The sequence below is a fragment of the Engystomops pustulosus genome, chromosome 4 (genome assembly GCF_040894005.1).
Source record: "Engystomops pustulosus chromosome 4, aEngPut4.maternal, whole genome shotgun sequence".
Classification (NCBI taxonomy): domain Eukaryota; kingdom Metazoa; phylum Chordata; class Amphibia; order Anura; family Leptodactylidae; genus Engystomops; species Engystomops pustulosus.
Genome location: NC_092414.1, coordinates 23,170,157 through 23,196,895, shown reverse-complemented (window position 1 = coordinate 23,196,895; position 26,739 = coordinate 23,170,157). Strand labels below are relative to the sequence as shown.

Below are 26,739 nucleotides of genomic sequence, written 5' to 3'. Positions count from 1 at the left end.
CCCGGTTTCCTTCAAGATTACACTTCCAGCAGGGTGGCGGGTCCATAACACCTTCCATAAGAGTCTTCTGAAGCGCTATGTTGAGCCTGTTTTGCCTCTTTCTGACCCTCCTTCTCCATCTATTGTGGAGGGGAATCTGGAATTTGAGGTGGAAAAGGTGGTGAATTCCAGATGGGTAGGTAACTCCCTGCAGTACCTGGTCCATTGGAAAGGTTTTGGTCCTGAGGATAGGTCTTGGGTTCCGGCTAGAGATGTTCATGCTCCACGGTTACTCAGGTTATTTCATCAGACCTACCCTCAGAAGCCATCTTTAAGATCTAGGGGTCCGAAGGCCCCCCGTCAGGGGGGGGGTACTGTCAGGTTCGCTAGGGAGATTGCTGGGACTTCTGGTTCTTCTGGTGGTACCAGCAGCGTTCTCCGAACCCCGGCGCGTATCCGCGCAAACTCCACCTCTCGTCCTGGGCAGCGGCTGCTAAGATCTCGCGCTGTCTAGGAGTGGCTGGGACTTTGAACCTCTGCTTGGTGCTTGGTTGTTTCTGCACCATGAGGGGTTAATTCCCAGATGCTGTCCAGCACCTATCAGGTTCTGGAGGTGGAGTTCTGGCTGCATAAATTGCAGCTTCACTAGTCACCAGTGCCAGTGTTTGAAAATCCCTTTCTCCACCTGGTTGCTGCTAGTTTGTATTGCTCTGTATCTGTATCTATATTGTTGCTAACTCGGCTAGTTTTGGACTTTGACTCTTGCTTACTGATTCTGCTTTTGACGTACCCTCTAGTTGTGACTCCGGCTTGTTTACTATTCTTTTATGTTTTATGTTTGTCAGTCTGTTTGTGTTCCCCTTCCCACACTTACCCAGAATATTTCGAGTCTTCAAGTAGTCGCCCCACGGTTTAGCGTGGGGGGGCTATAGGAAGGGACAGAGGTTGGGGCAAGCTCAGGGCACACTATCCCCTGTCTTTTGTGTACCAATCCTAACATGATGTCTACAGACATTAAACTTTCAGTAAGTTGCCATGGTCATAAAAACCTTTCAACAATTTGTGAAAGATCCGGAGAAGAGTGGAAGCCCAACACAAGATTTCCTCATTCCCTATAAATATAGATGGTATGATCCATGATTCATGTGTGTGAGGTTCATGACACCTTTAATGAAGGCTGGTGATACCCTATGATATACCCTAATGTATCTCTTTCAGTGGGATTGTTAGACCTCACACCATGTTCTGAGCTTGTGTAAGAGTCAACCTGTTATTTTCATCAAAGTGGTCGCAAGTAGAGATGAGCGGACCTGAAGGTTGGGGGGGGGGGGGGTTTGGTCACCTGACTCGGATATATTGCCGTATTTACGGTTAAACAGCCAATGTGGCAATATGCTTGGGTGAGACGGCCTAACCCGAATACCAAACTGGAACCTGATCATCGGGGAAGTTTTACTAAAGAATAAAACTACTATAGGAAAAAAAAATCTAAAAACTTACTTTCAAAAAACCAGGAAACTAAGGATCGTCATCACCTTTAAAGTCTTCATTTCAAGACCTTTTCATACAAAACTGTAGAATTATGATCTGGAAATTCTTCTTGTGATGGCAGATACATTTTATTGTATGAATTGAATATTTTTGCCTTGCGGGGATGTGCATGATGAAACTGTATGAGCCACTATGAATGTCATGTGTGATCTTTGGGTATTGTAAATTATCAGGCGCTAATCGGTTGTCCCCGTGTTGTCATGCCTACAGGGGAGCCCGCTGTACCTTCAGTCAGATCGAAATATAACCCTCAATATTCTCAACCAGGATATGAAGCCCGTCACTCAACTCGTCACAGGTAGGAAGCTGCTTCGGAACTTCTTCTCTGTCTAGGGATTCTTGAAGGTCGAGACCTTTGTACCTTCTGGTTTATGGAGCAAGTGAGAACATCTTCTCATATTTCAGTGGCCCATGTAATGGTGCATGTCATGGAGGCATCTTTACTGCAACTGTCTAAGGCCTTAAGTGCCAAAATTATCAAGCTCTCAATTACTTTTCTGTTAGAAGAGTCACTCGGAAAGAAGCAGGATGTTCCGGGTGTTCCACAGGAGTGTATTCACATTGGGGCCATATCACCAGAGACCAGCTGACTTTATGTGTAGGAGAACATTTTTCCCTAATGATGTCTTGTACGGGTGGAACCAAAAGCTTCCAGTTTTAACTTGAAATCTATACTAGATGCCTAAACCATAATGTAGCATTTATAGATGTGGTCTCATGGTATGAGGGACACCGTCATCAGCTTTTTCACTACTAAATAACAGCCCCTCAGGTAGGGTATGAAACATAATGCTTAGCATACCATACAGGGCTGATATATATACCGAGTACATACCATAGCTGGCCATATGTAGGTACCATACAGGGCTGATGTGTGTACTCAGTACATACCATAGCTGTCCATAGTTAGGTGCCATACAGGGATGATGTATATACAGAGATATAGGGCTGATGTATATACTGAGTACATACCATAGCTGGCCATAGGTAGGTACCATACAGGGATGATATGTATACTGAGTACATATCATAGCTGGTTATAGGTAGATCCCATACAGGGATGATGTGTATACTTAGTACATACCATAGCTGTCCATAGTTAGGTGCCATACAGGGATGCTGTATATACAGAGATACAGGGCTGATGTATATACTGAGTACATACCATAGCTGGCCATAGGTAGGTACCATACAGGGCTGATGTGTATACTTAGTACATACCATAGCTGGCCATAGGTAGGTACCATACAGGGCTGATGTGTATACTGAGTACATACCATAGCTGGCCATAGGTAGGTACCATACAGGGATAATGTCTATACTGAGCACATACCATAGCTGGCCATAGGTAGGTACCATACAGGGCTGATGTGTATACTCAGTACATACCATAGCTGGCCATAGGTAGGTACCATACAGGGCTGATGTGTGTACTCAGTACATACCATAGCTGTCCATAGTTAGGTGCCATACAGGGATGCTGTATATACAGAGATACAGGGCTGATGTATATACTGAGTACATACCATAGCTGGTTATAGGTAGATCCCATACAGGGATGATGTGTATACTGAGTACATACCATAGCTGGCCATAGGTAGGTACCATACAGGGCTGATGTATACACTGAGTACATACCATAGCTGGCCATAGGTAGGTACCATACAGGGCTGATGTGTATACTCAGTACATACCATAGCTGGCCATAGGTAGGTACCATACAGGGCTGATGTGTATACTTAGTACATACCATAGCTGGCCATAGTTAGGTGCCATACAGGGATGCTGTATATACAGAGATACAGGGCTGATGTATATACTGAGTACATACCATAGCTGGCCATAGGTAGTACCATACAGGGATGATGTATATACTGAGTACATACCATAGCTGGCCATAGGTAGGTACCATACAGGGAGGATGTATATACTGAGTACATACCATAGTTGGCCATAGGTAGGTACCATACAGGGCTGATGTATATACTGAGTACATACCATAGCTGGCCATAGGTAGGTACCATACAGGGATGATGTATATACTGAGTACATACCATAGCTGGCCATAGGTAGGTACCATACAGGGCTGATGTATATACTGAGTACATACCATAGCTGGCCATAGGTAGGTACCATACAGGGCTGATGTATATACTGAGTACATACCATAGCTGGCCGTAGGTAGGTACCATACAGGGCTGATGTATATACTGAGTACATACCATAGCTGGCCATAGGTAGGTACCATACAGGGCTGATGTGTATACTGAGTACATACCATAGCTGGCCGTAGGTAGGTACCATACAGGGATGATGTATATACTGAGTACATACCATAGCTGGCCATAGGTAGGTACCATACAGGACTGATGTATATACTGAGTACATACCATAGCTGGCCATAGGTAGGTACCATACAGGGCTGATGTATATACTGAGTACATACCATAGCTGGCCATAGGTAGGTACCATACAGGGCTGATGTATATACTGAGTACATACCATAGCTGGCCATAGGTAGGTACCATACAGGGCTGATGTGTATACTGAGTACATACCATAGCTGGCCGTAGGTAGGTACCATACAGGGATGATGTATATACTGAGTACATACCATAGCTGGCCATAGGTAGGTACCATACATGGCTGATGTGTATACTCAGTACATACCATAGCTGGCCATAGGTAGGTACCATACAGGGCTGATGTATATACTGAGTACATACCATAGCTGGCCATAGGTAGGTACCATACAGGGCTGATGTATATACTGAGTACATACCATAGCTGGCCATAGGTAGGTACCATACAGGGCTGATGTATATACTGAGTACATACCATAGCTGGCCATAGGTAGGTACCATACAGGGCTGATGTATATACTGAGTACATACCATAGCTGGCCATAGGTAGGTACCATACAGGGATGATGTATATACTGAGTACATACCATAGCTGGCCGTAGGTAGGTACCATACAGGGATGATGTATATACTGAGTACATACCATAGCTGGCCATAGGTAGGTACCATACATGGCTGATGTGTATACTCAGTACATACCATAGCTGGCCATAGGTAGGTACCATACAGGGCTGATGTATATACTGAGTACATACCATAGCTGGCCATAGGTAGGTACCATACATGGCTGATGTGTATACTCAGTACATACCATAGCTGGCCATAGGTAGGTACCATACAGGGCTGATGTATATACTGAGTACATACCATAGCTGGCCATAGGTAGGTACCATACAGGGCTGATGTATATACTGAGTACATACCATAGCTGGCCATAGGTAGGTACCATACAGGGCTGATGTGTATACTCAGTACATACCATAGCTGGCCATAGGTAGGTACCATACAGGGCTGATGTATATACTGAGTACATACCATAGCTGGCCATAGGTAGGTAGCATATAGGGATGATGTATATACTGAGTACATACCATAGCTGGCCGTAGGTAGGTACCATACAGGGATGATGTATATACTGAGTACATACCATAGCTGGCCATAGGTAGGTACCATACATGGCTGATGTGTATACTCAGTACATACCATAGCTGGCCATAGGTAGGTACCATACAGGGCTGATGTATATACTGAGTACATACCATAGCTGGCCATAGGTAGGTACCATACAGGGCTGATGTATATACTGAGTACATACCATAGCTGGCCATAGGTAGGTACCATACAGGGCTGATGTATATACTGAGTACATACCATAGCTGGCCATAGGTAGGTACCATACAGGGCTGATGTGTATACTCAGTACATACCATAGCTGGCCATAGGTAGTTACCACACAGGGCTGATGTATATACTGAGTACATACCATAGCTGGCCATAGGTAGGTACCATACAGGGCTGATGTATATACTGAGTACATACCATAGCTGGCCATAGGTAGGTACCATACAGGGCTGATGTACATAATGAATTTCCAGCTCCGGTGTCTGGGATGATAATTCGGTCTCTCTGGATCTGTACGGCTGTAGATCAATAGCTGTTTCCTCCTGTAAGTAGGCCATTCATGTCATTTATTTTCTATGGCAGGCCTTTTGTTCCTAACCTGAAGAGGTATTCAGTAATCTCCTCTTACAGTAATCATTTTTCCGAATTTTAATACCGGTAACCTTTTACAATAATAGAGAGAGGTTTCCGAGCACTAGATCTTTGTTCTCCAAATTCTGCAAGTAGTAAAATAAGTAAATGTATTGTCCACCAGGGAATTAAGGAGATTATGTCCTACTTAGTGGTCAGGTGGAACAGAGGGAAGAACCCTCACACTTTACTGCTGATGTCACCAAAGGTCCTCCAAAGAAGAACAAATTGACCCTGAACGTGGCCTCGTGAATTTAGTGACCACCTAAAGTCCTTGGGGGAGATTTATCATAAGTGTCTAAGGTAAAACCGTTCTAGTTGCCCATGGAAACCAATCAGAGCTCAGCTTTCACTTTATAAACTGCTGTGGAGAATTGAAAGCTGAGCTCTGATTGGTTGCCATGAGCGGTTCCATTTATTTGGGGTTCAACGGACCCTTACCGATCAGCTAATTATCCCCTATCTTTTATGTGGTGCTTAGGTCTGAATAACCCACTAAAGGAAATCTTCCATCAAAATCCATCATGATAAACTACAGACATTTACTCATAGATATTTTGGGGGATATTTATCATATGCTGGCGCTCGTGCAAATTCGCAGCCCGATTCTGCCTCTTGATGTATCAGGCTGCCAACAGCGCAGCGTTTATCCTACGCCAGGCAGGGCATAATCAGAGCCCTTCCGTGCTGCAGATTCACAGGCTGTTACACTGTGCAGGAGCACTTCCCCCTCCCTGTGTGCTGAAACTTCCTCTGCTACCATGAGATTAGGCTGAGGGAGCAGGGGGAGGGAGAAACATAGGTGGAGTCACTATATTAACGCCCCAGAGCCCTTCAGGTTCATTAGCATAATTTTAAAAGTTGATTTTAGAAGGAAGGAGGCCATGGATGACAAATATAAGAAGATTACCACAGTCACAGTGCCTGGGTCTATAAGTAAGTGCCCCTGGTTTATCATGATGGATTTTGATGGTCGATTTACTTTGAGTGGATAATAATCATTTGATGAATGTGAGCCCCAGCAGGATAACCACAGTCACCAGTATCACCAGTCGTGTTGATTCAATATTTGACTCTCCTGTTGTGTTTCTTCGTAGCGTCAGACGGTATTCGGGCCCGAGGGAAGAATCTGGAGGTGATGTCCAATGACGGAAAGCTTCTGTTTGCTGCCAATGACAAGGAAGTTGTGGTCGGAGCAGAGAGATTGCGCGTTTTAGGTAAATTTTACTCATTATTACGTCATACAAGTACTTGTATAATATTCGGTTGTGCGGTTATCACTTTTACTACTTGTTTCTGTTGTTACGGGAGGGTAAGATGACTTGTCATATCCGTACTATGAGCTACATACAGCAGCGGCTCTAATCTCTCTACAGTGTATCAGGGTCCTAACCATGAAATAACAAGGGATCCAGGATTCTTAGTCTACTGGAAGTAGTGGCCCTTTTCATCGGTGCACAGGACTGGATCATGGTCACTACTACTGATTCTCTACCTTTGCCTAAACTTGGAGAGAAATGCAGGACCGTTTTGGGTCATGACTGTGACTATTACTTAAGGAGCATGTTATAGAGCAGGAGTAGCTGAGCAGATTGTACATAGTGTCCTAACTGCACACAGAAATATATAGACCATTAGGAGCTGAGCAGATTGTACAAAATGTCCTATTTATCCACAGCATGTTATAGAGCAGGAGATGCTGAGTAGATTGTGCAAAGTGACCTATGAACTGGCAGCTTGTTATAGAGCAACAGGAGCTGAGCAAATTGTACGCAATGTCCTATGTGTCAGCAGCATGTTACAGAGCAGGAGGAGCTGAGCAGATTGTACATAGTGTCCTATCTGTAGGCAGAATGTTGTAGAGCAGGAGGAGCTTAGCAGATTGTACATAGTGTCCTATCTGCAGGAAACATGTTATATAGCAGGAGGAGCTGAGCAGATTGTACATAGTGTCCTATCTGCAGGCAGTATGTTATAGAGCAGGAGGAGCTGTGCAGATTGTACATAGTTGTTTATCTGCAGGCAGCATGTTATAAAGCAGGATTGTACATAGTTGTTTATCTGCAGGAAGCATGTTATAGAGCAGGAGGAGCTGAGCAGATTATACATCGTTTTTTATCTTCAGGGAGCATGTTATAGAGCAGTAGGAGCTGAGCACATTGTACATAGTTTTTTATCTGCAGGCAGCATGTTATAGAGCAGGAGGAGGTGAGCAGATTGTACAAAGTGTCCTATCTACAGGCAGTATGTTATAGAGCAGGAGGAGCTGAGCAGATTGTACATAGTGTCCTATCTGCAGGCAGCATGTTATACAGCAGGGGGAGCTGAGCAGATGGTACATATTTTTTGTTATCTGCAGGCAGCATGTTATAGAGCAGGATTGTACATATTTTTGTTATCTGCAAGCAGCATGTTATAGAGCAGGATTGTACATATTTTTGTTATCCGCAGGCAGCATGTTATAGAGCAGGATTGTATATATTTTTGTTATCTGCAGGCGGCATGTTATAGAGCAGGATTGTACATATTTTTGTTATCCGCAGGCAGCATGTTATAGAGCAGGATTGTACATATTTTTTGTTATCTTCTGGCAGCATGTTATCATAACAGGTTGTATAGTTTTTGCTTTTAGAATGTTACAAAAATTGCAGTCTTCAAAATAATCCAGGTAAGTAATTGGTTGCATTAGAGATGTGATCTTCCTGATCTGCTTATGCACTACTTATGTTATGATGTAGACTATGAGTACAGGCCCCGCTATCTTATCCCGCTGGTATCCATGGTAACTACAGGCGGCTTAGCACTAAATACTTATCTGGTGATACTCCTCTGACTGAAGCGAGATCATGATTTCTTGTAGGAGAAGCTGAGTTTTCTCGAGACCCTAGAGAGTCTACCTCAAGTTCTCTTAAATTACCCAGTGATGGAGCTTTCTAAAGAAGGTTGTCAGAGTGATGGAAATCCCACAGCGATGGCAACTCCGATAAAATGACAATTTAAAAAGGAATTTCCTAATTCAGATCTTATCTCTCACTCCATGTCTGACATATTATCTCAAGGAACGTCAGACTGGTGGCACTATGGAGACCTCATCCACAGAACCGCTCTATTAATAATATAGATACGAGAGGTTTTGATGGATTTTGGATAGGGTACGAGGCTCTCGTTGGAGGGAATAGTGAAGATATCTATCTATACTTTTCTCGGAGACAGCACCAGTCTTATATATTTATATCTGTATGTGAATGAGGCCTGAGGCCTGCAAATGTCTAAGTCTACAACACAGACAGGCTTGGAGATTGTTGTAGACCCTCAACTCCAAGACCACGTCCACCACAGTATGGACGAATATAAGGCACACGCTGGTGGTCCGTGTGCCGTCCTGTAGAGGTGAACAACACCCAGACCAAAGGAACTAAGGATGGGATGAGTTCTGGTGGACATGAATTACACACTGTGGTGGACAACCTAAGGGGTCATCTGTGGTTGTCATTATACTGTTACTGAGGTTGTCTCACCAGAACAAGTAGAGTTTGGCTGGAAGGGAAAGGTGTCCAAAGATTAGGAGCCACGTCTACAAAAATGAACGAGTGACCTAAACACTCTCATACATAACATGACACCTGAGTCTATGGCACTTGTGGGGATATATGTTGGGGAATATACCATTATGGACAACCACAGTCCATACACACTACTGAAACATGTCATAGAGGAGGTCCTTCACTTGAGAACGCCATGTCAAGGATAGGTGTCCCCTACACTAGTGACCTCTACACTTTCATACGTAACATGTCATCTGAGCCCATACCATAAGGGACAACCACAGTCCATACAGTCTACTAAAAAATACAGATGTCATAGAGAAAGTCCTTACTTAAGACCCCCAACTAAGTTCCAGTAGCGACCAATTATAGCTCCCATTCTGTTCTTGTACATCATTTTTCCGTCAATTATGGCTAACCTATGAGTAAGAGGGGACACGCCCTTAGCCAGCTGACAGCTCCCACCAGCACTAAATTTGTTAGTGGTAGATGGGGGCAAGGTCCATTTCAGTGACTACAGGGGGGATAGTAGAGTCATCCCAGGCACGTGTGCTCCTTATGGCAATAGATAGAGCATACATGCCGGCTGCGGCACGGTACGGTGACACACGTTGTGCACATCGTACAGTGCACAGTGCACTTCTATGGACCTGCTATTCGTACGGATAGCTTACAGGAGCCATATATGTTCATGGTGCTCATGAGTTATGCTAATTTGTTTATGAATTTTGACGCACCGAGCTCGGAAGGTTGGCCATCACTGTATTAGGCGGTCAACCAAGAGAAACCTTTCCACAGGTCCCCTTAGTTAGGATGAAGATGTAATCTAGTCTAGATAATCTTGTGATGTTGATGTTTTATAGACTTTTACTGGTATTTTTTTGTGCTTATTATCTCCGTAATACACTGTAGTTAATAAACGTAGGATCTGCACAAGATGATGACGGCCACTTTTATCTGCAGCCGACAACGTTTGACACATTTATGGAAGTCATTCAAAATTTATAGATGCCAAGTCCCATGTACAGTACATCTCAAGTGATCCGTTATTCGGGATATCTTGGTGATAAAAGAGGGGAAGCATAAAGGAAATATAGTTCTTCTCTATTTTTTGAACTCACTCCTTGCTTTAGCCTGAAAAAAATGCATCAAAAAATCTAAATGAACTCTGAACATGTACTACCTGCCTAAGGCCATGATCAAAACCTGAACAAGTACTGGCAGCCTAAGGCCATGGTTATCACCCAGGTTAGGCCGTGGCGTGGGCAGAAGATGCCCGATTCAACTAGAGGCACAATTTCGGAGCCGGTGATGGATTTGTCATCTTATGGCAAGATCCCAGTCACGATCGTAACTTGTAAAAAGTCATTTTGTCTTGGGTGTGAGACTACATTCATTCACACGGATATGGTCCGCAGTTTGAGGGCAAAATCTACCGATACTGCATCATGTCGGATCAGATTGATGTAGCATTCTAAACTTGCATCTGTAGGGTTAGATGTTCACACAGTTGAGAATAGCGGCACTGATCATACCGTCAATGGAGACACTTGGGGATATGAGAAGAGGATGGTGGATCCATCTGTTCACCACATCCGTCGAAGGCAGACATTATATCAGAGACTAAGAATTTTCATCCTTGAGTGTGCACAATGCCCTTGTCAAGTGAGTCTTCTAGAATAAAGCACGGAAGTCTGTGCTATCGTACAACGAAGCTGGCATTTTATTCGGATCGGCCTACGAGTACATTTAAGAGTATTGCATAAAAGATGGCCTTCAGAGACCAAAAGCTCGGTCTGCTTCTTCAAGGCCGCTGGTTTCGTCCCATTGTACGCACATTATATTCAAAATAGATATGAAAAATGGATAAGAATTCAGTGCATTTAGTAGGTTTTTAATTTAATATAATTTTCATTAACAAGCGGCATCTCGGAGGACATAGCCGAAAAAACTTGCGAGGACAAAACTTTGCGGTTCATGTCGGGTGGATTCTGCCATCGTATCCAATAGCAAAATGTGATAGGAGAGAACCCTATGTAATAATGATGATAATTATTTACAACCACTTACCATGATTACACCAACATTTCTTAGGGATACTAAACATTTACTTCAAATAATTGATAAAATGGAGTGGAGAGAGGGTTTTAGTTGGACATCTTGCGACGTAGTCGCCCTTTATTCTTCAATTCCCCATGAATTAGCATTACTGTATCTATCCAAACATCTAAATGAGTTTAGTGTGTATTCCCCACAATTGAAAGAGTTTATCATTATGACAACTCAATTTTTGTTGCAAAATAATTTTTTTATGTTTGATTCTCTTTTTTATTTGCAAGTGGAGGGGGCTCCTATGGGAGCGAAATTCTCCCCCTCCCTTGCCAACATATTTATGATACAGTGGGAAATTAGATACATCTTTTCTGAGTCTAACCCTTTCAGATCATCCATACAGTGGTTTGGTCGTTTTATTGACGACTTGCTATGGATATGGCAAGGCACTAGTACAGAGTTTGATAACTTTGTAGAGTACATCAACAACAATGACATGAATTTACAATTTACTCATTATTTTGGCGGAAGCAATCTTGACTACCTAGATGTGTCAATACGAGGCAGCAACAGTAACATAATAGTGTCTCCTTTTCGTAAACCCACAGCTGGTAACAGCATATTATTGTCCACCTCCTGCCACCCTAGGCATGTAGTGGACAATATTCCCTACGGCGAATTAATTCGACTTCGCCGGAACAGTTCTTCCAGTCAAGTGTTTGACAATCATTTGTCAGATTGGGAAAAAAGATTCAAAGCAAGAAAATACACACCTGAGATTCTATCCTCGGCACGTAAGAAAATGGAAAAAGTAGACAGGAATATGCTCCTATTAAATAAACCAGTCAGCAATAAGCATAAATCCAACTCTACACCCGTTACTTTTGTAACCACCTATAGTAATCAATTCCATCAAGTGAAGAGAGCCATTAGAAAGTACCTACCCATTTTGGAACAAAGTAAAGAACTTAAGGAATGTTTATCTGTGGGTGTTAGATTCATCTCTAAAAAAGCTCCTACTATAGGTTCTATGGTATCACCTAGTGATTTTACAAGTAGCACCTTAGAGGACAAAAACAATAAAAAATATACCTGGTTACATCACCCGGGTAATCATAAATGTGGCCACCTCAAATGCATTGCCTGTGAACATCTCTCAATCACCAATAGTTTCTCATCATGTGTAACCAAAAATGAATATAAAATCAACTCTTATTTAAATTGTAATACCACCTTTGTTATTTATCTAATATCCTGCACCATGTGCAACATACAATACGTGGGCCACACTACTAACTCCTTGAAAACACGCATTAGGAAACATTTGTCCGATATTAAAAACATCAACCTCACACATATGTCAGCAGCCTCCAGGCATTTCCGGGATATTCACAATGGGAACAGTAGTAGTTTCAGATGGCAGGGTATAGAAAAAGTAAAGAGACCAAAGAGGGGGGGAGACCATAGGAAGAAACTCATGAACAGAGAGACATATTGGATGTTTGTACTTAAAACCACCCAGCCCCTAGGAATGAACCTAAGACAGGATTTAATATTATGCTATCATTAGCTTTACATATGTGTCTTTTTGGTTGTTCATGGTTATGTAATATGTATATATATATATATTTTCTCTTCTTTCGTCTTCTTTATCTTTACTAAACATTTCATAGCCTGTGTAGGGTTCAATGCAGATTGTAATACATTTTCCCTTTCTTTTCAATACTGTTTAGCTGTTGCAACCATCATATAGTCCATTTAACTATTTCTACGGATCACAATGCTATACTCCATTTGGCTATAGCTTATTTAATTATTTCCTTGGAACATGATGTTTTCATCATGTTTCCTCCCTAGGTATTTATGCTTGTGCAATAACTAGACAGTATGTATCATATTTGTTAATTTGCTATATTCATGCACATATTATCGCATTGCTAACAAGATCATTATGCCCGATAACTGTCCCCTCCTACTCTCTGGATTTTTTTTCCTCCTTCCTTTTTACTTTCTGTGGACATTTAACTTGTTTAGGATGTCCTAGGTTTCATGTCCAGTGTCTATCCATTACCCATCTTACCTTTTATCATGTTTGTTTTATGATTTGAAGTTCTTAATGTATCATGACACCTCGCTGTATCTTGGTGGGCGCGTCCCAGTCTGATCACGTGATTTCGGTCACGTGACCGTGACGTCACACGCCATCACCGCAGCGGGATCTTTAAATTGCCATTATGTTTTTTGAACTATTGAGACCATGACTAAGCCCTGAGAGAGGGCGAAACGCGTTGGTTTTTCCACCTGGGCCACCACACGTGTACAAGTTTGCCTAATATGGATTTTATAAAGAATATGAAAATAAAGAATTGATTTTTACCTGGTTATCCCTGAAGCGCGGACATCGTTTCTTTCTTCTTGGAATATGTAATAATGTAATACAGGTGGTCCCCTACTCAAGAACACCCCACTTAGGCCTCATTCACATGGCCGTATGGGGGATGTACATACGTCGCATATACGTCCCCCATAGGCCGGCAAGGGGCGCGCGGTGCCGTATGGGAGCGGTACGTTGCCGCACGTGTCCTATCTTTTCTCAGCATACGGAGCCGTGCACCATATATCCTTATGGAGAGGGGTGGGGGTGAGCAGTGCAACAGTACAGCGGGCAACGGCAGTGTGAATGCGCCCTTACAGACGACCCCTAGTTACAGACGGACCCCTCTGCCCACTGTGACCTCTGGTGAAGCTCTCTGGATGTTACTTTAGTCCCAGGCTGCAATGATCAGCTGTAATGTGTCTGTAATGAAGTTTTATTGATAATCCTTGTTCCCCTTATAGCAAAAATCCAATTGTCAATGGGACAAAAAAAAATAATTTTTAGTTACACTTATAAAATATACAGTTCCAACTTGCATAAAAATTCTACTTAAGAACAAACCTAAAGAACCTACTGTATCTTGTACATAACCCGGGGGCCACTTGTATAGTCTTTTGCCCTTACTGCCTTTTCACACTCTAGGCAGCACTACATTCACTCTGGGGGTGATCCTGGGGTGAGTGCTCTCCCACCCGCTGCTAGTACTATGCCACCATGTTTCTCTGAATAATAAGAAACACCCTTTTTGTTATTTTCTTGCACTGAAAAATGGGTTGAGGCTTATTTTCTGCGGATAACTTATTTTTTTCCCATCAAATCCACAGTAAATATAATCATATCTAACGGAACATCATCATAAATCCCCAAACCCTGAAGTCCATTGTGAATTTTTAAGTGCCTATAGGATTATATGCCGCAATTTTTCATGTCTATCAATGATACTTTCCTTATATGTGCGCCCTCTTGTGTATGTAGCTGCACGTTGCCTCTGTCAGCTCCCTCTTCTCTGCAGCTCCCTCTTCCTCCACCTACATGCTGCCTTCAGCCAACATGATAAAAGGGGTCAAGTTTCAAACAGTCATATCTTCTGGACCATGGTGTCATTTTAAAGAGGAGAGTCTCCCCTTTAATATTCCATAAGTATTGTTTTTCTTGGTGCCACAGAATCAGAGATATCCATAGTTAAACTTACAGACCTGCATATGAAAATGACATCCCAAACTGTACCAGTGGTTCTATTGGACCATTGTGTAATTAAAGGGAAGACTCTCCTTTTTAAAAGAACACCAGAACTCTGTTTGTAACTAGGGCTTATTATCGGGGTAGAAATTATATTTCAACCCCTCTTTGAAAGGCCTTTTGAGGGTAGGTTTTTTTTTTTACATTTTTTGGATAAACACAGTAGCATTGAGCTGATTAGGAGAACACAACCTCTTAGATGTCGCGATCATATTGACCACACCATCTAAGGTGAGCTTAACACTAGAGGTAAGTACATTACTCACCTCTGCTGACACACAATATCACATTTGCGAGGTGAGGACTTTCAAGCAGAAAAACTGGGGTCGTGTTAAAGACCCCGAGGTCTGTCCGTAGCAGGAGCTTATTATACTTTGCTCAAATCTTTTCACTTTCTACCTAGCGAACCCCTGTACCTCCTGTATCTGACCTTCCTGGCCCCAATAACAGATTTTATATCGGGTTCAAGCCCGGTGTCAGATATCAGTTGCCATATTTCAGTTGATGCGCTGAGCCATGAAATAAATAGGAATATTAACAATTACCATATATACTCGAGTATAAGCCTAGTTTTTCAGCACAAAAAAATGTGCTGAAAACCCAAACACGGCTTATACTCAAGTAAAAAAAATAAAGGTTTTACCAGGTTTTTGTGGTAAAATCAGGGGCATTGGCTTATACTTGGGTCGGCTTATACTCGAGTATATACGGTATATAGTATGCAATTATATATATATTATCCCCTCCAAGTATTATTGGATGTGCGTCCTCTGAGACGAGCAGAACTCCGTCTCTTTAATTAACCTGACTATTTATTTGTTGCTTCAGGTAAGTAAAGGGTTATATTCGCTATAGACACTATTGATCGGGTTCACAACGTACAGATTTTATATTAAGGGAAACATAAACTTTTATTAACCCCGATGTTCCATCTGCTCCAGCGGCTCCAGCTTCCATAATCCTGAAATAATTGTGCCAATTTTTTTTCAGACATGGGATTCGGCTTCCTGCCTGAGCCTTGGGGTAGATTCACATGTTACAGTCAAATCCCATTTTTATGCATTATGTGCCGTATCACAGAAACTAAAATAGTCTTACCCTAATTTTGTACGTAAAGCCCATTGCCCGCATGGGAGTTTGTTCTGACAATGTGCTTCAGGCAGTCTATCAGCGGGGGATACAAGGTGTTGGACTCTGAAATTATCCTTAGAGTAGGTGACAAAACTTCAGAAACTGCAATGCACCTTTAAGTTTTTTTATGATATTCAGCACTTTATATATGAAAGTATAAACCAGTGATGGCGAACCTTTTAGGGACCGAGGGCCGAAACTACAAGCAAAAGCCCCATATTTTTCACAAAGGGCCAAATGCCAATTTAAAGTAACAGGTTTCAAACGTATTGGCGCCCTGAGGACACCAATACAGGAGAAAGAAGGAGAAATTCGGATTATTATTGTTGTTTCCCTCTAAAGTCCCCTTAACAGGATGAATCACAGGTCCGGAAAAAGGGGCTACAATGATAATCAAGCTCTGTCCACACCTCCTTGATTCAGGTCTTGAGTCCTGAATGGAGACCTTTGTGCTGGGTGATGGCCTGGGTGCCAAAAGAGAGGGCTCCGAGTGCCACCTCTGGCACCCGTGCCATAAGTTCGCCACCAATGGTATAAACCTTTGGGCAGTGGCGTAACCAAAAGCTGATGGGCCCCAGTGCAAAGTCTGTGCCAGGTCCCCATGACTATAATGTGTGGTTTATAGTAATTGTCTTCTCATATGGGAAAGTGACACCTTATGGGCCCCCTAAGCCTCTTAGACCCAGTTGCGACCGCACCCTTTGCTCCCCTCAAGTTATGTTCTTGCCTTTGGGGCTCCATATTCAAAAGACCAGCATTACAAAAATGAGATCAGGGTAGGATTTACCATCAAGAAACAAATCAGCTAAAAGGCAGAAAACCAAAAAGAAAAAAAATCATAATACAGTATTTTTCGGACTATAAGGCGCACCCGAGTATAAGGTGCACAATCAATAAATGCCTGCTAAAACGTCTAGGTTCGTATATAAGGCGCACCTGATTATAAGGATGAATGACCAGCAGGTGTCAGGGACACTTACTCATTCATAGACCATGACTTTAAAATTATGCTAATGAGCCAGAAGGGCTCTGAGATGTGTTACTGGAGCCCCTCCATGCTGTAGCTTGCAGGAGCATCTCTTCTCTCTCACTGGGTGAGATTACAGCAAAGAGAAGGGAGGGGGAGTTGCTGAGGGAACAGGGGAAAGTGCTTCTGCACACTGTAACAACCAGTAAAGCTACAGCACGGAGGTGCTCTGGTAACACCCCCCCCCCCAGAGCCCTTCTGGCTTATTAGCATAATTTTAAAAGTTAATTTTAGAAGGAAGGAGACCATAGGTAACAAATGTACGAAGATTACCACAGTCATGGTGCCTGGATCTATGAGTAAGTGTCCCTGGTTTATCATGATTGATGTTGATGGCAGATTTCCTTTAAATATTATTCATATTTAATAATAATTAATTTTCTTTCAGATTTACATTTCCTTTCATAGAATTTTAAAAGCATTTCTAAACATCATCTAAATGAGTTTTCAGTAAATAAATATTACTTAACGTTTAGGAATTCAATATTGATTTTGGTGATTTAATTAGGTATAAAAGCAATTAAAGATGGAAAGGAATGGTTCAACAATGACAAACAGTAATAATAATAATAATCTTTATTTATATACAAAACAATTAATATACTGGAAAATTAAATACAGTAAAAAAAATAGTTATTCAGTAACAAGACAACAAAAATATTTAGTCGTAGAAAAGAAAAAGTATCCAGTTTGCAATGCAATTAAAGGAGTTGCTTGGGGTCGAGGTTAAATATAGGAACGTGGGGGGGGGGGGGGGTTTGTGTAAAAACAACAAACATTGCTCACCTGCTACAGCAGCAGTATCAGGCTGTAGCATGATGCCTATATATACAGGTTAGTAGTAGGATAGGATAACTGTATGAATAGTCTGACTTTACAAAACCCAGCACGCAGCACACTAATTCTACTAATCCACTAAGCAGCGCGATATTACATCCGGTTATCCTATCCTACTACTAACCTGTCGTACATCAGGAACTCCTTTCTGCATACCGGAATCTGCAGCAGCTCACCAGGGGTGCAATTCCCCTTCTATTTCCAAATTCGGTAGTCACCATTTAATCCCCTCTTACTCAACCCTCCATTCCCATGGTGCGCGATGTCCCCTTATAACAAATTACACGCCTATATATACAAGCAGTAATGGGCAGCACCACGCTGAAATGGAGCACCACGGAGGGGTGAGTGCATTTTGGACATGCAGGCCCTTTGTTTAAAAAAAACCCTGATCTCGGACAACCTCTTTAAAGACAAATATACAAAAAAAAAATATTAGAATGAGGAATGATAATAAATAAAATAATAAAATAGAAAATTTGATAAACTGGAATAGCCTGCCTCAGGCACTGGTCACAGGAGGGACAGCAGAGAGCTCAGGCCCAGGTCACAGCAGGGACAGCAGAGAGCTCAGGCGTAGGTCACAGCAGGGACAGCAGAGAGCTCAGGCGTAGGTCACAGGAGGGACAGCAGAGAGCTCAGGCCCAGGTCACAGCAGGGACAGCAGAGAGCTCAGGCGTAGGTCACAGCAGGGACAGCAGAGAGCTCAGGCGCAGGTCACAGCAGGGACAGCAGAGAGCTCAGGTGCAGGTCACAGCAGGGACAGCAGAGAGCTCAGGTGCAGGTCACAGCAGGGACAGCAGAGAGCTCAGGCGCAGGTCACAGCAGGGACAGCAGAGAGCTCAGATGCAGGTCACAGCAGGGACAGCAGAGAGCTCAGATGCAGGTCACAGCAGGGACAGCAGAGAGCTCAGGCGCAGGTCACAGCAGGGACAGCAGAGTGCTCAGATGCAGGTCACAGCAGGGACAGCAGAGAGCTCAGGCGTAGGTCACAGCAGGGACAGCAGAGAGCTCAGGCGTAGGTCACAGCAGGGACAGCAGAGAGCTCATATGCAGGTCACAGCAGGGACAGCAGAGAGCTCAGGCGCAGGTCACAGCAGGGACAGCAGAGAGCTCAGGCGCAGGTCACATCAAGGACAGCAGAGAGCTCAGGCGCAGGTCACAGCAGGGACAGCAGAGAGTTCAGGCGTAGGTCACAACAGGGACAGCAGAGAGCTCAGATGCAGGTCATAGCAGGGACAGCAGAGAGCTCAGGCGCAGGTCACAGCAGGGACAGCAGAGAGCTCAGGCGCAGGTCACAGCAGGGACAGCAGAGAGCTCAGGCGCAGGTCACAGCAGGGACAGCAGAGAGCTCAGGCGTAGGTCACAGCAGGGACAGCAGAGAGCTCAGGCGTAGGTCACAGCAGGGACAGCAGAGAGTTCAGGCGTAGGTCACAGCAGGGACAGCAGAGAGCTCAGATGCAGGTCATAGCAGGGACAGCAGAGAGCTCAGGCGCAGGTCACAGCAGGGAAAGCAGAGAGCTCAGGCGCAGGTCACAGCAGGGACAGCAGAGAGCTCAGGCGCAGTTCACAGCAGGGACAGCAGAGAGCTCAGGCGCAGTTCACAGCAGGGACAGCAGAGAGCTCAGGTGCAGGTCAGAGCAGGGACAGCAGAGAGCTCAGGCGCTGGTTACAGCAGAGACAGCAGAGAGCTCAGGCGCTGGTCACAGCAGGGACAGCAGAGAGCTCAGGCGCAGGTCACAGCAGGGACAGCAGAGAGCTCAGGCGCAGGTCACAGCAGGGACAGCAGAGAGCTCTGGTGCAGGTCACCATTGGATTTTTTGCTACCAATAAATATTGTGAATTCCGCTACACTCGAAGATTTAATTTATTCTATTATATTTTGGTTACAAGCGCACCCACTTGGCTCTCTCCCCTTTTCTCAACCTTGTATCATCTGGTGCAGGTCACAGCAGGGACAGCATAGAGCTCAGGCGCAGGTCACAGCAGGGACAGCAGAGAGCTCAGATGCAGGTCACAGCAGGGGCAGCAGAGAGCTCAGGCGCAGGTCACAGCAGGGACAGCAGAGAGCTCAGATGCAGGTCACAGCAGGGGCAGCAGAGAGCTCAGGCGCAGGTCACAGCAGGGACAGCAGAGAGCTTCAAGAAGGGTCAAGATTACACCTAAATAACATTGATGGTTATAAAATAGAAAAACAATGAAATATGTTAAAAAATTTTTTACATAATAGACATAAAATTGACACAAATGTTACAATTATTATTTAACTATAAATATTAATTTATCAAAATACTTTCTTATTCAGATCCTTAATATTAATTATTAATTATCAAATGAGGTGAATAAGAAAACATTTTGATGATTGCGCTTTGATGGTTTTTCGTGTAGACCTATTTACCTTTATGGTTATTATGACCCCCTTCCCCCCCCCCCTCCACAAATCTTATGGCGCTTTGTTTATCGGCTTCCTGGTCGGGTGTCAGTGATAAATGACTTGTATTGAATCCTTCCTAATGAAAGGTCTCCCCCTGACAGCCTGTAATAAGGGCTGCAGTCTATCTCTGTCCTTACTCTTGTGATATTGATATACACAGCAGGCCACAAGGTGATTTTCTCCCCGTTAATTAGTCAGAGGTATTTTTCAGATTAATAATAAAATTGCCCTCCAGATACCACCTGATCTTAATTACCGTCATTTGTTTCTCATCTCCTTTCAAACTGCAGTTTTTAATTAAAGCATTAGGTGAGTTTGGCTTATTAAGGGCGGCTTAACCCCTTCTGTCCACTTGTTCGTAATTAACAACAAAAATGGCATAAATTATCAGCACGGATTCGTGAGAACGCATATCATCAGGTCTAATGTCCTTTTAATTAATTTTGCGGATTTTTTGAAAAGAAAAATACACAAGAATTTTTTTTTTATACCTGCACTTGTAGAAAAATTCTGCCCGCTCAGGTAGGGGGTGAAATGCTATTTCTAAAATCCTCCCCTTTATGTAAAATCTTGTCCATTTACCTATAAACAAATCTCTTCCAAAGTCATATGCACATGATCTGAGATGAGTCACTTTAAGAGGCTGAAGGAGTGCGTGGAACTGGAGGTTCATTTTATTATATGCAGGGGCGTAACTTTTGGGGGTGCAGAGGTTGCGGTTGCACCCGGGCCCAAGAGGTTTAGGGGGCCCTTATGGTGTCACCTTCCGAAATGAAAAGACTATTACTATAAACCATACATTATAGTCGGGGGCCTGGCACAAACTTTGCTTTGGGGCCCATCAGCTTCTAGTTACGCCACTGATAATATGCCAACACTAAGGGGGTCATTTACATTTTTTGTTCCTTGCCGTTGGTGTTTGTGCGCCATTTTGCTGCGTAATGGCTGTTTTGTGCCTATTTCGCTTTTTTTTTTTTGAATGTTACACCTCAATTCGCTGTGTATTGTTGTGCCCTATTTGTCATTCCATTGTGCCTCTTTCCATATGTTTGCGCCCATTTATTATGCTATTGCGCCTATATGAGCACAAATAATTGCACAATAACACGCCAGTCCTGACCGTGCTTAGGAAAGGCAATGGTGTGATTTACGCAACAAATTGCACCTTTTTTAAAATTTGCACTTAATAAGGCTCAAAAAAACCCTGCATTTGTCAAAGAGCCAAAACGACAAATGAGGTGCAAACAATAGACTCAATACAAGCTCAAAAGGAGTGCAGAGAAGGGAGAAATAAGATAAATGACCCCCTAAGCGGGCCAGCGTATGATAGTTCCCAATTCCCCCCGAACCGCCAAGAGCCATCAGGAGACTCTGGCCTTCTGATAAGTCTGGGCGGGCAGCTGCACTTCTACGTAGAATTGCGCACTGAACGGGTGTAGGCTGTAGACAGTGCACATCAGCCATGCTCCACATCCTCCATGCCCATTTGGTTTGGAGGGGGCATAATGGGGGAAATAGGCACAATTCCTGCCCATGTGCAGATTTCAGGCGTACAAGCCCTGATAAATGTGGCCCCTTGTTAGAAATAGATCCATCACTTCCAGTTCTTGATTATTTCTATAATCTAGATCACAGAACCATGATGTTATTTGAAAGATGAGATTCTTTTCTTTAATATAACACCAGAAGCACATTTCTAGGTGCTATGGAACTGAAGATAGGGGAGTCTGAAATGACACGTCCCCTGCAAGCTCTAAACTTGACTTCAGATGAATAGATAGATAGGAGATAAATTTAGATAGGCAGACGGATGGATGGATAGATGGATAGATAAAATAGACAGATATATATGAGATAGATAAATTAATGATAGTTCAGAGCTAATCTCAGACTCTAACTTGTAACCAGACTTTAGAACTGACCTCTGCGATGTAAACACAAGTCAAGTGTTCAGACTCTTAGTCCTTGGCTCAGATATACAGAGGAGCTGCCCACCAGTCCATTAGGTAAATGAGGTGATTAGGGGGGAGGACCATGAATATTAAATAGCCCATTGTCCTTTTATTCACCTCCTTGATTGATTTCTTAGCCTGGGATAAGGGAAGCCCGTTGTCCTACCCTTTAGAAGTCCATTAAAGAGTTGTCGGGGATATGACCATGGTCAGTGTCGGCGCCAGCACTGAGCATATCTGGGTACATGCCGGGGCCCAGAGCTACTAGGGGGGCCCACATAAGGCTGTACATAATGAATCCATAGGTGGTAAGGGGGGCTTTATATAAAATAACCATGAGGGGACGGTTTGGGATGATAAACTAGGGAATATGAGACTGTTTTAGCCTCTGAATTTTTAATGCAGCCAAGTGAGTTCACTGTAAAGGGGCCCACTGTGGCTCTGTCGCCCAGGGGTCTATTGTAACCTGGAGCCGACGCTGACAATGGTACAGCGGATGTGCCTGTTATTACAGCTCGGCCACATTTACTTGTATTGGACTGGGAGATTAAATGGAATAGGCCAAGCAATAAATGAATGGAGCATCACTGACCTGTGAAATAGAAGCAGCACTCACCGGGTCAGTTGGAAAGGGTGCTGGATTTTGGAATGCTGCTGACCTAATATTTGATCAATTTTTAAGAGAACATGTGATTAGACTTTAGTCCTTTAAACTAATAGCGCCCTCAGGTGGGGGTATAGAATTTTTGCTTTCTAGGATTTAATCTTTTATCTAAAAATTTCTCCTCCAAAGTCATGTGAAAATAAACAGAGAAGAGTCATATTTGCCTGAGAAAAGTCACGTTTAGAGGTGGTGTCATATTAAAGATAAGAATCTCTTGTTTGGCTGTGATCTATGGAGCCAGAGATACAGGCAGTTAAAGACATAGAAGGAAAGATAAAGATCCAGTTCGGTCTTTAACTGCTTGTATTTCTGCTTCCATAGATCACAGAACCACAATCCTGAGAAAATCACAGAACCACAAGCCTATTTTTATCTTTAATATGACACCAGCCGCATGTCTCTACTTACTATAGAACTGAAGATAGTTGTGTCTGAAATAACGATACCCCTGCACTCACTAAACTTGACTCATCTCAGGTAAAATATGATTCACATATCATTTTCACATGAATTTTTTATAGGTAAAAGTGGTGTGTATTATGAGATTCTGCAGCTGCAGAGTTTTGCATTATGATGTTCTGCAGCAGCTAAGGTGTGTATTATGATGTTCTGCTGCAGCTTGAGTGTTCAGTATGATGTTCTGCAGCAGCTTAGATGTGTATTATGATTTTATGCAGAAGCTTGAGTGTTCAGTATGATGTTCTGCAGCAGCTTAGGTGTTCAGTATGATGTTCTGCTGCAGGTTAGATGTTCAGTATGATGTTCTGCTGTAGGTTAGGTGTTCAGTAGGATGTCCTGCAGCAGCTAAGGTGTGTATTATGATGTTCTGCAGCAGCTTAGGTGTTCAGTATGATGTTCTGCTGCAGATTAGGTGTTCGGTATGATGTTCTGCAGCCGCTTAAGTGTTCAGTCTGATGTTCTGCTGCAGGTTAGATGTTCAGTAAGATGTACTGCTGTAGTTTAGGTGTTCAGTATGATGTTCTGCAGCAGCTAAGGTGTGTATTATGATGTTCTGCAGTAGCTTAGGTGTTCAGTATGATGTTCTGCTGTAGGCTAGGTGTTCTGTATGATGTTCTGCAGCAGCTAAGGTGTGTATCATGATGTTCTGCAGCAGCTTAGGTGCTCAGTATGATATTCTGCTACAAGTTAGGTGTTCAGTATGATGTTCTGCAGCAGCTTAGGTGTTCAGTATGATGCTCTGCAGCAACTTAGGTATACAGTATGATGTTCTGCAGCAGGTTAGGTGAGTATTATGAGGTTCCATATACCCTTAGGTATGTACTATGAGGTTCCACAGCAGTTTAGGTGTGTAGTATGATGTTCTGCAGCATCTGGGGAATTGAATTGTAGAATATATGTTATAGCAGGGACAAGACCATTAGTGACAGACTTCTTCCGCAGGAAGATAAGCGGTGCCTGTATGGCACCGCTCATCTCTGTCCTATTGAATATTCCCTGTGCTGTCTATTATACAGGATATAATAAAGCATCGGCTTACAGCGCACAGACAATGCCTGTATGTACCGTATGGCGGATCTACATGCAACGCTCGCTGCTCAGTTTTCAGCACATTCGGGACATGGAGCTTTACCTTCTCAAGGTGATAGAAAATACCTTGTCGGAGAATGGAGAATTTAGCAAGGAGAGAGACCTGCGGATGTTCTGCAGGAGATTTAAGAGGATTACCATGAATATTCACATTTGTAGTTTTAGCTGAAGAGGAGCACAATCTCCTACTTATATGAGAAGATCCAGGCTTGTGCAGTGTTAAAAAATTTTTAAAAAAATGTTTTTAATTCCTACAGAAGATAAATGTTGTTGACTTTGTCTGCCCTTCTATCTGAGATGCCTGGCATAATCAGTGATGTCCCGCTGTCACCACGTTATGTATCTGGCATGCAACATTTGCCATATATCTGGAAGGCAGAACCAACAAAACACAGAAGCGTGCGCAGCCCATTTACAGCGCAATTTCACAATCCATTAAAAATTTTTTGAAGGAAAACAGAATTTGTTTTAAGATGATATCTGAACGGTGTCAACAGAGGGACAGGACAAACTCTCTGGAGGGCCATGGTAAAGGTTTCAAAATGTGCCCCCCCTCCGCCATTGCTACTATTGGGTATGCCCCAGACTACATCGTTGTCTGTCACCATGGAGACACATAGTTGCATTGGGGGTTTCTTAACTTATAGGGGTTGGCCACTTTACCTCATGTTTTTTGTAATGTGTGTGTAAGTGTGGGGGGCAGGATATATGGTAATTTACCAATATACATCTATTAATAGTTCTGCTCTGCTTTCTTGATATGTAAAGTGAAGCCTCCTGACTTTTACCTCATCATTTTACCTCATGTGTTTTGTAATGTGTGTAAGTGTGGGGGGAAGGATATTAGGTATTTTACCAATATAAACCAATTAATAGTCCTGCTCCACTTTATTCATATGTAAAGTGAAGCCTTGTCTTTTACCTCACCATTTTACCTCAAGTTTTTTGTAATGTGTGTGTAAGTGTGTGTGTGTGGGGGGGGGGGGCGGATATTAGATAATTTACCATGATACATCTAGTAATAGTTCTTGATATGTAAAGTGAAGCCTCCTGTCTTTTACCTCATTAGCCAGACATTCCTGTCCACAAAATGGCTTCCAGTCAAGGGTCGTGTGATCTCTAACAGTCCATGAACAATCGCCAGTTAGTGATCACATGACCCTCCAACTGCGGCCATTTTATGGTCAGGAATCTCTGGTTGATGAGGTAAAAGACAGGAGGCTTCACTTTACATATCAGGAAAGTGGAGCAGGACTATTCATAGATTTATATTGGTAAATTACCTCCTGCCCCCCCCCCCCCCACACACACACACACACACTTACACATACATTATAAAAGAACATGAGGTAAAGTGTTCACTAGCAAAACAAAAAAAGGGACATGTGAGAGGAATAATATGAACAAAAATTTGAAAAATTAATAAACAATTTTATTGGTCAAAACTACATAATAAAATTACATGTATTAAAAAAGGTAGCTTCAGGAGAGACAAGATTCACATGTTCAGCAACCATGGTACTCAGGGACAGTAATACATTTTTAGGCTAAATTCACACCGTAGCACGGCGGGCACACGGCAGCGCGGGGAGAGGAGGAGGAGGTGAGCGCAGCTCACCCCCGCCCCTCTCCATAGAAACTAATGGCGCACGGCGCCGTAATACGGGGAAAGATAGGACATGTCCTATCTTTCCCCGGGCTACGGAGCGGTACGGTGCCGCACGTGTGCTGCACCGTACCGCTCCCGTACAGGGCCGTGAGCCCATAGGAGTGTATGGGGGACGTATATCGGCCGTATATACGTCGGCCGTATATACGTCCCCCATACTGTAGTGTGAATGTAGCCTAAGATGTAGGCAAGTAAGGTAACCAACCATTGTAAACTATGCCCGTCCAGACTTCAAAACATCATCATCATCATCATCCACAAAAAATGTGATAGCATCAAAAACATAGGCATACATGCATAGGTTAAGTATAGTGGTCTGGGTCCTTGTGACCATGAGTACCTGGCTGCAGGAGTCCCCCGGTGAGGTAAAGTGGCCAACCCCTTTAAATATTTCACATAGAGGAGTGTTGTTACGTAGGAGTGGTGTTCACGGAGGGGGCATGCATTCACTAATGAGCACACTACCCCCCTGACCCTCCAAAAGTCTTTAGGAACCGGGACATTAAAGGAAGTCCTGAAACTGGGTGCCAGGAGGGTCAGGTTCAGGCAATCACCCTGTACTTTTGTCCTATATCGCCTCGATCGATAATTCACATTTGGCTTGTGGTCCTACACCTGC

At 43.2% G+C, this 26,739-nt stretch overlaps 1 protein-coding gene across 6 annotated transcripts in view; it reads left to right on the top strand.

Moving 5' to 3' along the window:
- The window catches only part of SGCD (sarcoglycan delta), a 454,320-nt gene that overhangs the window by 393,458 nt on the left and 34,123 nt on the right, over nucleotides 1–26,739 (top strand). For all 6 annotated transcript variants that reach the window (XM_072145505.1, XM_072145506.1, XM_072145503.1 and 3 more), the window contains 2 exons: nucleotides 1,741–1,828; nucleotides 6,743–6,862. In XM_072145505.1, the coding sequence (XP_072001606.1) occupies nucleotides 1,741–1,828; nucleotides 6,743–6,862 (208 nt within the window). The remainder of the gene's footprint in view (nucleotides 1–1,740; nucleotides 1,829–6,742; nucleotides 6,863–26,739) is intronic.